This window comes from Trichoderma asperellum, chromosome 2, assembly GCF_020647865.1.
Source record: "Trichoderma asperellum chromosome 2, complete sequence".
NCBI classification, from domain to species: Eukaryota; Fungi; Ascomycota; class Sordariomycetes; order Hypocreales; family Hypocreaceae; genus Trichoderma; species Trichoderma asperellum.
The window spans coordinates 6961152-6973603 of record NC_089416.1 but is presented as its reverse complement, the minus strand read 5'-3'; the positions used below and the strand labels follow the sequence as shown (position 1 = coordinate 6973603).

Below are 12452 nucleotides of genomic sequence, written 5' to 3'. Positions count from 1 at the left end.
CAAAACGCTATTGAACAATGCTAATAGAGGCACAGTAACATATCTTCTTAGCGTTCGCGACCGAGAATAGCACCCCGGAATACTAAAACTAGGACTCAAAATTTACTGCTCTACTTTTTTTTTAGCACGTCAAAATTTATCAGTTCCTCTCGATAGGCATTAATTGCCGCTGTACTATTATTTTCCAAGCGAACTCGAAGCTTTATATACCAAAAAAGAGTTTAGCTTCCGTCTCCGCTAATAGGAAATCCCAATTTCCGCTACCATTACCAAGACTAGCGAGCTGAAGCCACCATATTAAACATCTACAAGCAGTGTATATTGTCAAATTGAAAGGTGAACCCCATAGCCTGTGATTCCTACTCCTGCATCCAGTGCTGCAGGTTGAAAGTAAATATTATATACATTAAACAGACATTTTTCTTTATACCTAGCAGTCATATGCTTACGGCTAGGGACTACAAAAGTAGATAATACAGCTAAGCCTCGATATCTACTTCTTGCCCTACTCCGCTAGTGCCATTCTATTTTCTCGCTAAAAATCCGCCGGCATAGGTTGCAACTATTAAAGACATGAGGCCGACGGAAACGGATGTTCGGATTGTTCATTACGCCGATTCTTTGTTTTCCCATCTATGGAGGCATGGCTAATTGGCAGATATTTATTTCAGATGTATCTCATGTATCTGCAATCTTTCTATAACTATTCATTACATTTGGATACGAGCTTTACTAAACGACGTCTTTACTTCCGTCCCCTTGGGAGTACCGACGCCGTTCTTCCAAGCGCCCCAGGCAACGTTGACAACAATCCTGATATCAAACCCTGTCGCTTTCAGTTGTGTATGTATCTATCTGCTTCTAAAGAAGATGTCACTACTAATCTACCTTTCTAGAGTTACTGTAACTACGATGTCTTCAACAATCCAAATTGAGTTCGGGGGTCACAAGATAGATGTACCAAAAGGTGGCTACTATGATCGTTACCGTATGAATCCAATTTTGGATGAGGTGGCGCGCGATCCTTCTGTCGGACCTGACATTGAATTCTTCCGAAAGATCCCAAAGAGGCTGGTTAATTCAAGAGTTGGTGAGACGTTCGCCCCAAACTTCTATTATCGGACAAGGAGCATCCAACTCGTCTTTCTGGCGCCCCTCGGGCCCTTAAAATCCAAGCTTCCATCGCCCTTAGAACCCATTTCACCGTTTCCAGGTTATGGCCTGGTTGCGTTAACATTCTACTCATATCTTGTCTGCGATAATGACCCTTACAATGAGGTGTCTCTTGCCATCATCGTTCGTCAGCCGGGCCGAAACAGTTATAGCATGACGCAATTGCTCACTTCTATATGGAATCGAACCTTTTATGGATACGTGTTGGCTCTACCAGTCGATACCGAGATTGCTCGAGTTCGAGGTGTGACCCTGTATCAACTCCCCAAATGGCTTACGAAAATCAACTTCGAGATGGATGACCACCAAATCAAGGCAGGAATCAGTGGGACGGGTGGAAGCATGGATTTGACACTCGAAGTACCCCTTCCGACACTGAAAACCATACCATCGCAATCTTCCATCGGTATTAATAATGCGATTAATAAAATCGATGGAAAATGGCACCAGGTGACTGTGCAGATGAATCCACTCCTAGCGGCGCAGTGTTTATTACCCAGGAACGTCGGCCTCACACGAGGGGAGGGTCCGTTGAGTAAGCTCCTGAATGAACTTCAAGTTTCGACTATATTACGCATGGACATCCTCAAAGATGCGCAAATGGCTTTGAACATGCCCACGAAATTGGAAAATTTACAATAATATATAATCTGGATCGCTAGAAGTATTGGGTTCAGTGGCTTAGCTTAAGTCTATTCTTCTTCAAGTCCCTATCACTATCTTGTTTATTTCGATTAGTTTTCGAGTATATTGGCTACTTTTATAATTACTGAAAAAACATAAGCCTGTTTTAAATATATTTACTAGTCTGGCTGCTTTACCTGCTTTACCCTTAAATGGGTATAACTGGTCTTGTTGTAACCTTTAATCTATATAGTTTAGGATACAGCCGTTGAAAAGAATCTATATATATCAATACATGTTTAAAGGTTTAAGCTCTTTGGCGACAGACTAGGTCAGGATGTTGCGTTTAGAATGCCTATCTAGAGTATACGCAATGCGCTCAAGTAACTCCTATACTGTTGGTCATCTTCATGTAGCGGCCTGGCTATGTTCTCTGTCAGAGATTCTACTCAATGAAAATTCAAAGGCACATCTACTTATTGAGCTCAAAAAGCTCCTTGAAATTTATTCACCATCCATTTTGTAAATGATCTAGTTCACATGTTTGGGGTGGAAATTGCGTATTATAAGAAACTAGAAAGTCAGAGAGAAGATAATCAATTGTAAAGAATTATGCTACTGCACTTAGCTATCCTTAAAGATGTTATGCATAGTCTGAGCAAAAGAAACCAAACCATATACTCAGGCTCTGAACGCGTATTGCTTTTCCGAATATTAGTATACTAGTAGGATAACCGATTTCGCATGTAAGGCAACTATATTCCTCATGAAAGCAATTAAAATATCATCTAAGGTAAATAGTTAACTGTTTTTAAGTGTACAAATACTGGGGAATTATATTTCTTAAGTGTTTCCGCTCATTGACATTTATATTAACAAGCTTGTTATTGAGTTGATTTAAAAACCCTTTACCATAACCCCTACCAAGCTTAGATATATGCACAAAGCGCGTGAATCCTCTGTTTACATTTGAATCTGCCTGCTTAAACTAAATACATCTCGGTTTTATGAAAATAGCTATGTGAACAATGTTAATTTTTGAACTTTGCTATATCAATGAGTTTGTTTTGTGTAACTAGCGCGTCGTGGATATAGTGGTGAGATTCCGGCTTCTCAATCGATTTCGAAACTCGCAACTCTTCCTCTAATAAACGCTGAGCTTTGTAACTTCTAACAGTGAAGTTCCTGGCCGATTAATCGATTCCAAAATATAACTTGTCCTACATACATAATGTCTGTGTGAAAGAAATGTAAATATTTAATAATCCTTGGAGGCTCGCGGGAGATTTCTTATCTAACCATCTAGCTTACCTCCAGTCTATACCTCACTAATCTTCTTAATCTTCAAAGCATTCACACCACTCAGTCGAAGAACACATTTGTTGCCCCAATTGCAGTAACCTAGCACACAAGCTTCCCTCCTACATCTACAGGTACCCCACCTTTTAGGTGCCTAACCATCAAGAACCTCACTCCGTTTGACTTGCTATCAAACAAAAACGCCTTCAATATTTACCTTCACGGCCCCCTCTAGGGACTCTGGAGAGATAGAAACATCTACAAACCCTCCAGATACCCAGAGTACAACCACTACCGTCGCCCCCGGGCCAGCAACAGCACTACAACCCTAGAAGGAGGCAACTCCCTTAATCCCAGGAACAGAGGAGACCACCGTACTTCCCTTTACTCCCAAGAAAAGAAAACGCTTTAGAGAAGACTTTAAAACAGACAACATACAATCACTCAGCTTTAACAGAGCGAAGCCAAGCGCGATTGCAACCACACAGAAACCGTCAAGAGGCCTCACCTCCTCCATCTTTAGCGGCCCAAAGGAAGCTACCGCACTTAACAAAAAGGGAAAATCCCTCACTAAAAATAAAATCATAAGCCAGATTAAAGAGATTAATGCATAGCAATAGGCTAGACAGGACGTAGTATTAAACATAGCTACAGCTATTAACTCCTGTCTAGCACAATATACCACTAAACCCTCCTCTACAGTAGCAGAACAAATACAAGCTGTCTTTAATGCTGCCCTCAAGACCTTCGTTGCCTCTTACATAAACCCAGCGGAGAGGCCTAAAAACCCTAAGAAAACGGGCAGTGACTTAAAAGATACCCAACCAACTGAAACAGCATCAGCCAATATACCTTGCAGCACAAGGAATAAATCAAGCAGCCTAAAAGACCCCACTTTAACAGAAGCTTCTGCGCCCACTGGAAAAGCAGACTACAAAAGCGCCAGAGTTACATAGGCATAGGTTGCGTCACAAGATGCTATTTATAATAAAAAACTACAAAAAAGCCCCAACTCCTAGAAAAACTCTGCTCCTAACAGCAAAGGGCTAGCCCCCGCTGCTATAAATAAAGAAAATAAAACTATTAAACCCCAGGAAAAACCCAATAACTGCATCTTTATCTAAGTCCCGCTAGACTACATATAGAGAAAGCTAATGGCTATTGGGGCTAAATAAGAAATAATTAGAACGGCGAAGATTATTAACAAGGACATCACTTACTTTAAGGAAGTTCCAACAGGCTTTGCCCTCAGGGTTAAAAATTAAGACATCAGAAGCAAAATTATTACACTCAGGCCGGAGGCAGAAAGCAACAATTTAAAAATTAAAGAGGCATGCACATAGAAGGTCTTCCTTTTATACAGTGTATTAAAAACATACATGGATTTAAGTGGGACCTACTCTATAGATGCGCTAGTCCTAGAGGAGGCATGCATTAGGTCTAGAGTTAAAGATCTCCCGGTGGCCTGCCACAAGGCCCCCTTTAGAGAATCCCTAAATACATGCTGCTACTTTATCTCATTCAAAGAGGACGTCAAACCCGGCTTCAGGCTATTTAATAACTCATCTCCAGCGGAAGCCTGGGTCTAGAAACCCAGAATTATATAATGCCGACAGTGCCTTGGTTTCTACAACCTGCAGAGCTACACCAAGACCAAAAGGTGCCTTAAGTGCAGCAAGCCCTCAGATAAACACAACAACACCACCATTAACTGCCCTGCCCCTCTATAATACGCTAACTGCAACAGACTGCATAAGGCAGACTCCCCCAAATGCCTCGCTTAGCCAACTATAAAAGACAGTAAAAAGGTTCATGCCACTAAAGAACAGCTTAAGGCAATTAAAGACCTAAGACAGCAAAAGTTTACTAAAGCTAACCCCACTAAGCCTGCCTAAACCCCAAGCTCCTCCCCAGCAAACAAATCCAGCACAAATCCCAAAGCCCCTTAAATAGGACTAAAAGTCCGGCTCCCACTATTAAGCTCTACTTCTATGCCCCCTGCTAGAACTCCTGCTTAAACCCTTACAATTAAGGTTAACTCTAACAAAAAGAGCTCCCCAATAAAGAGCTCCCCAGCCAGGTCGGAGATCCATGCAGTAGGGTTAAATAACAGCAAGGAGGAAGAGGATGAAAACATAGACAAAGCCTCGAACAGGGAAAACAAACCCCTTAAAATAGACCTATAAACAGTAGGCCCTGTTGCAGCCGCTAAAGAAAAACTGGCCTTAAAATCTTTTAAGCTAACGTCAGAAAGAACGGCCCCTATTAGAACATCGCTCTCTTATTAGCATAGGAAGGTGGCTATAACATCGTGCTTATTCAGGAGCCCTACGTCAAATAGGACAGAACCTTAAACAGAAGGCAGATTAAAAATCACCCTGGATTTTAAGTATATAACCCCCTAAATAACTAAAGGAACGCTAGACCCTTAGTCCTTACATTTATTAAAATCTTACTTAACCTCCCCAGTAAATAACTCTCCCCTCTAGGTCTAGAGAATGGGTGCATCTGCTAAATAGAGGTTTACAGTTATACAATTATAAACATTTATTAAAGAGCCTTAAAGGATACTATAACAGAAACCCTTATTAAATAAAGCTCCTCCCCTCCCCATTCCATCATTGCAGGCAACTTCAACGCCACCCACTAGACCTAGCAACCAGGCAGGAGACCAAATACAGCAGGCAATAGAATAGCAGAATGGGCTAATAAAGGCAACCTCCTTCCCTCCCTGGTAGACTTTTCTATAAAAGACTTAAAGAAGTACATTAACCTTATCTTCATAAACTGCTTTACCTTATTATAGGTAGAACGCTCCCTAAATATAGGCTTAGACTACTATACAGTTATTACCACCTTACCAAAACCTACCCGCTCTACCCCAGGAGCCAGGAAAAAATACCTCCCCTTTAAATAATATAAAGCTTTTAGTCAGCTAATGCACTCCTTTACATAAACTCTCCCCACAATCAACCTTAAAGAACTATTAAAAAATAACCTAGACAGCTGCGCTAAGGCTCTCTAGAACCTCTTTAAAGATGTACTAGAAGCCACGGGTAAAATAAAACACTAGAACAGATACAGCACTCCCTGGTGGACTAAGGAATGTAAGGCAGCTTATAGAGCGCTAGAAGCAAGCGCCAAGGGCTCCCCTAAGAGGGCAGAAGCTAAGAAACAACTGAATCTTATCATTAAAAAAAGCAAAAGAGCTTATTAAGACAAGATTATTGCAGAAGCAAGCGTAGATAAGAACATCTGGTCCCTGGCTAAGTGGCGGAAAGCCACTGACTGTTTTTAGCCCCCTCTATTATTAAATAGGAATAAAAGCATCTTTAACTTTATTAAAAAAGCAACCTACCTTAAGGATAAGCTACTTAAAAGAAAAACTATAGAAGAAGATATTTTAAATCCCTGGGACAGGGACTTCCCCCTTAATAAGAAGATTAAATAAAACACAGAAGTTATAGAGGAGGAAGCCAGGAAGGCTACTACAGGCTCCGGCAACACTGCCCCAGGGGCGGACGGAATATTGATAGCACTTCTATAGCTTGCCTAGCCGGCAGTCAGTAACTTTATTACAGACCTCTTCCAGGGGTGCCTAAGCATTAAATACTACCCACTCCCCTTCAGGAGTGCTAAAGTAACTATTATCCCTAAGCCCAGCAAACCCAAGAAGGCATACACTATACATAAAGGGTATAAACTGATTTTACTGCTGTCTTATATTAAAAAAAAGCTAAAAAAACTCCTTGCTTAAAGAATATCTCTACTAGCCCTAAAATATAAAAAACTACTAAAATAATATTTTAGTGCACTCCCTAAACAAGCAGCGTCGGACCTAGTGGCCTGCCTGGTCTATAACATTAAGGCAGCCCTCGCCAAAGGACTGATTGCCTTACTGCTTACCCTTGACATAGCTGGGGCTTTTAATATTATTATGTGCAACAGGCTGGTTCTTAGACTTAAAAAACAAGGCTAACTAAAGCTCTTTATCCTATAGGTAGACTCCTTCATAAGCAACTAAAAGGCATTAGTTTACTATAGATATAGCTTTAAGCTATAAGGCATAAGCCTAGAATATAGCGCCCCATAAGGGTCCTCTATCTCTTTAATTATTTCTATACTATACTTCTGCCCCATCCTCTAGCTTAATAACCCCAACACCAGATTCAGCTATACAGATGACATAGGCATTATAGCCATTAGAAAAGATATAAAAAAAACCACTAGAATTCTGCAGTAGGAACTAGAAGATACCCTAGACTGGGGTCAATAGAATGCAGTATTCTTTAACCCAGATAAGGCTAAGCTAGTTTACTTCCACCATATATAAAAGAGAACCTATCTCAATGACATTAACTTTAAAGGCTAACCCATTCCCCCTTAAGACTTAATAAAATAACTAGGCATATACCTAAACTCCAGGCTCTTGTTTAAAAAGCATATTAAGGTTATAATAAAAAAAGCCTTAAAGGCAGCTAACTTTCTAAAATCCCTTAATAAAATAATTAAAGGGTCCCCATTAAATGCAGTAGCTATAGCGGCCAAGGCATGCATTATCCCAGTCGCTTTATATAGGCTAGATGTATAGTGGCCAGGGGAAACCAGACAATGCTAGTTAAATCTCTTCAAGACTATAAGCACTAGCATAGATAATTTAATTAAAAAACTAAATAAAGCCTTTAAAACTACAGCCAGGGCAGTGGTCCCAGTATAAAAAACCATTAACTTAGAAGTTATATATAGGGAATTAGGCTTTCTAAAGGCCTTACTGGCTATTGTATAAGCAAGGGTTTGGATTAAGGCTAGGTTTATATATCTAGATAGAAATTACCCTATAAGTAAAAAAGCAGACAGAAAAGTTACAGGGGCCTTAATAACTAGACTCCAGTAAATAACCTTACTGGCAGGCCGCACGGTCAGGCCCTCCTTCTTTGCCTACAATAATAGGGCTGTCCTCCTAGGCCTGGATTATTAAGGGTCTATAAAGGATAAAGCCGCTAAAAGACATATTAAACTCCTAGACGACCTCCTTAGCTCCACCCTTGTTGCATACTCAGACAGTTTATAGAACGAGCTAGGCAACACTAGATGGAGAGCGGTTACTTTCTATAAAGCTTGCGCCACTAAAACAAATAGGTGCCTCCCTAATGCAGAGGTATATAATGCAGAAGCAGTTAAAGCTTTTAAGGTAATTAAACTCGCTAAAAAACGCATTTAATTTAACCTAGACATTAAAAAGCTTATCCTCTTTCTAAATAATTTAGCAGTTATAGATAGCATTTTTAAACTTACCCTAGCCTTTACATAGGGAGCCTATATAGGCCTTAGAAAAATAGCCAAGGATCTCTTATCTAACACCATTATTAAAGTAGCCTGAGTGCCAGGATATAAGGATATTTACAGCAATAAAGTAGCAGATAAACTTATAAAAGAAGGGTTAGAGCTTTTAACACCACCCTCTAGAATTACTATAATAACCTACATTAAGAGGTAGGCCAGAAGCAAGAGAAGAAGGCTCTGGGAGCTAGACTAGGACTAAAACCGACCGCTCTACTATAGATGCTGGCGACTAAACGCCCTCCCTAAACCACTAAAACTATAGCTATTAAAGGCTATACTTTATAAGCTATATGCAGAAAGGATAGGGTATAGAGACTTTATGGAGTACTATAAAAGGTTTAAATATAACACTAGGTCTACCTGCAAGTGCAGTAAGCCAAGAATATAAAGCTACTTTATAGAATGCAGGATAGTTAGACCCTTTTTACCGGAAGTCCCTGAAAAAGACCTTTAAATAGGCATCACCCCCCTTACCTATTTACTAAGATTTAAAGGATATAAACACTTTTAGACATTAGTGAAGGACATAAGCCCCTATGGCCCTGCCCCCTAAAACATAGATTAACACCAAAAACTTTCCTTTATTTTATACAATACATAGCAAACGCAGACTCTAAACCTGCAGCTCCTACCGTCCTATTGCCCAGCAGGGATTTATGTAACTAGCTTACTTAGTGGACGTTAATAATAAAATAAACAAACAAATAAACAAACCTAGCACAACAGAGGGAACTGTAAAGGCAATAAACTTCATGGTAATAGAATAGTCAAAAGCTGATCCTGAACTCATTGGTTATCTCTTTCATTTCTCTCACAGTTATTGTATACAACTTAATAACTAACAGGCATGCGTAGCCCAAGAGGTAGAGGGTGTATGTTACCAATGGTTTATGATGAATAGTAGAATTGCTAATACCTCATTTCTTTAATGCTCCTCACTTTTTTCTACTTGAAAGCTCTCGAAAAGTAGCCTCTCTGCTTCTGTCTGTATTGGCAATGGGAGTTATGAATGCCGTTTCCAATACTTTATTGGTACTCTTTCTGGATATGCAATAAGCTTTGGTGAGTTTGGTTGCCAATTGCCTTGTTTCAGTTGTCTCTGCGCTTCAACTGTGCCAAAATCGTGAACAAGGGTAGCGAAAGCATGTTGCGCTAGAATGATGAAGTTACAATTTTCCCCGCTGCTAGATATCAGAAGATAACTGGCTCCCAAAGAATCCACTCCTCTGCGGAATACAAGAGCAACAGAAGTGTTCTTAATTGTCTTTTTCGGGTTTGACAACGGATATATCGTTTAGTCTGTTTGCAAAAAACCGACGAATAGTATCACACGTACGTTTAGACCAGTCTTTCACTATGGCATATCTTTTAATTGCGGGTAAGCTAGTCAAATTCTCGTTCCAAGATTATCTTAAACCTATCACGGAAGTATCTTTACCACCTTTATTGCATGTCGAAGCAGTGCTATTCAAGAGTTTCTCGTCAGAAAGCAGAGACCAACTGTTCCTCATTAGATTAGCGAGATCTCTTTGAGCCTTGCCGTCACATGTGCAGATGGAAAATGAAATGGTATCTCCAACTTAAATCATGATTTCCATGGTTCTTTTGGAGTACCAAATCGAGGTTGTATTCCATTAATCGTGAGTGGAATACTACTCTTGTGACCATTGTAACTTAATTCCTGAGCAATGCTCCATAAAGGATCTTCTTTCTACAAGACACGCTTACGGTCGATATCCGACATTCATTTCATCGCTTGCCTCAAGTAAAAAAGCAATTAATTTGGTATTCCTAGTCTGCAAACATAAAGGAGCGGTATTACATGGTCTTATAAATATAATCTTTTATTAAAATCTCTAGCAGTAGCTGCTGAACTTCTACACCCTCAAAACGTTACTTTTATATTCTCCAAATGCCACTACTGATTCTAATTTACGTAACACAACTCACTCAAGAGGAGGTCGACTATATTTGGTTGTCTACAGAGCATATGGCGAGTTACTCCCGAACACTGGGACAATCAAGTTTCCGAGACAGACTCAACCAAGGAGTATGCGGCAACTCAGTGTTGGAATCTCCATGATTCAGTGACCTCAATTATTTATTCAACTAAGATTGCCTCTTCGATTGCAAACCTGTCATCTCAAAAATTGCAAAAACATTGCATACAGATATCGAAGCTCATTTTTAACTGCTTCTAATCACCCAATCTCAAAACCCTCTTCTGACCCTTCGTCACTGACTTCTGTGTCGGAGTGAGAAGGCGATTATAGCAGCGGTACCAATAACAGCAGCAGCAGTAATGGAGGGATGCTTCGTAATGCTCTAGATCCTGTCCTACCTCTAGTCCTACTTTGTCGATCTATGTGTGTTGTAGTGTTGTGCGAACAGTCACAAGCGTAGCTTCTCGCATATGTTATCTAGCAACTAGTTCGAATGTTGGCTATGAGATTTATTGCTAGGCTTTCGTCATCGAAAGCCTCCCTGCCGTTGCTTTTGGAATCGTAGTATATTTAATTATCCCAGCATTCTTGCAAAATATAATATACCTTAATAAAGATAATTTAGCTATACTTCTCACCCGCCTATGCCGCAACTGTAGAGTGGAGAGGGTTAACTTTATAGGGGCCAAAAGGATGAATGCCCTTAATAATGAAAAGATCTAGTCCTCTTCCATTATTTACTTTCTGGCTGGTATAGATGATCCCTCTATCTCATTCTTTACCCTGCCCATGCTTACTCAGCTTGACTAGAGTGTCTTGCGAGTGCAAAGCCATTCGGATGGTTAGTGTTGTCGTCACTCTACTGTATCTGCTCCCTATGCTCTCCCCGCTAGCTATTTACGCTTATTAGCACTATCTTCCCTTTATTAGCAAGCGCATTTGACAAAACTAGGTCCAGTCACCAGCAGTTTACTGCTTTACGCTATATTCCCTTGCTTTCGGCTTATTCATGCAGTCCCCCATCCTTGTTGTATCACTTAACAGTAACTTACAGAGTTACCCGCAGCAGGCCAATGAGAGCGCTGTAACTCTTGGCCGCATTAGCTGCATTATAGGTTAAAGTTTTGGCCTAAGGCTTGAGGAAGCGTCTGGACAGCAGGGGGCTGCGATCTAGGGCAAGACCGGTTAGCCCCAATAAAAAAAACGTATCATCCTAACCTTGCCTATACACACTAACTCTACCCAATGTAGAATAGGGTGAAACCGGAACATACCACTCGGCAATTCTTGCACGGAATATAAAATAACCTAATGCCGCGGAGGCTAAAGTTACAGCAAAGCTGCCTTCCCTCCTCGTGGAAGTCCAGGAGTAGCTTTCTTTTTCGGGATATAGATAATAAAAGAAACAGTTATAAGGCCCTTTAATAAACTCTGAGCTGTATTATTATAGAATAGAGGTTATTAACTAGGTATGCTACAGCCTGGATTTTAATTTTATTGAAAACGTATTATAATAAATAAAGTCAAATAAAAGTATAATATTATATACTTTCTTTTACCTAGATTTATCTAGTTATTAGAGTAGTTTAAGAAGCTGTATTAAAGAATTTTTTAGCTACAGTAGCCTTGTTAATACCTTGCTAGCCGCAATATATTATTAACTATAACAATTGGTTTTTTATATTATTAGGTTTTATATTATTTTGACAATATTTTATTTATGGATTAAAGTATTAGAATATAGGGGTAGACCAAATAACAAGGCAGAGTAGTTTTTGTAGGATTTTTCCTAAACTTACATTTATTATCCTTCAGGTATATAGCTTGTTGTAAAAGGGTATAATTTACTTCGGAGTACTCTGTATATTACAGCAGCTAAAATCCTAAGAAAACGTATTTAGTTAGCAAATTCATACAAGGCAATAAAAATAATGAACTTCGCTCCACAACGGCCTGGTGGCCAAGTATATATCTAGCGATAGCCGGCCTCAAATCACCCTGCTGACAATATCTCAAGCCCGTGGCCGTGTTGCGAAGATGCTGTAATACGCTATAGCAGGGGTTAGCCCT

The 12452-nt window shown here is 39.9% G+C and overlaps 1 protein-coding gene across 1 annotated transcript; it reads left to right on the top strand.

Moving 5' to 3' along the window:
* The first annotated feature begins 776 nt into the window (after positions 1 to 776).
* Positions 777 to 1995, top strand: TrAFT101_004595 (uncharacterized protein). Its single transcript, XM_024902208.2, has 2 exons — positions 777 to 843; positions 897 to 1995. The coding sequence occupies exon 2, from the start codon at positions 913 to 915 to the stop codon at positions 1813 to 1815; it is 903 nt and encodes a 300-aa protein (XP_024765602.1). The 5' UTR covers positions 777 to 843; positions 897 to 912; the 3' UTR covers positions 1816 to 1995.
* Positions 1996 to 12452: the final 10457 nt, after the last annotated feature.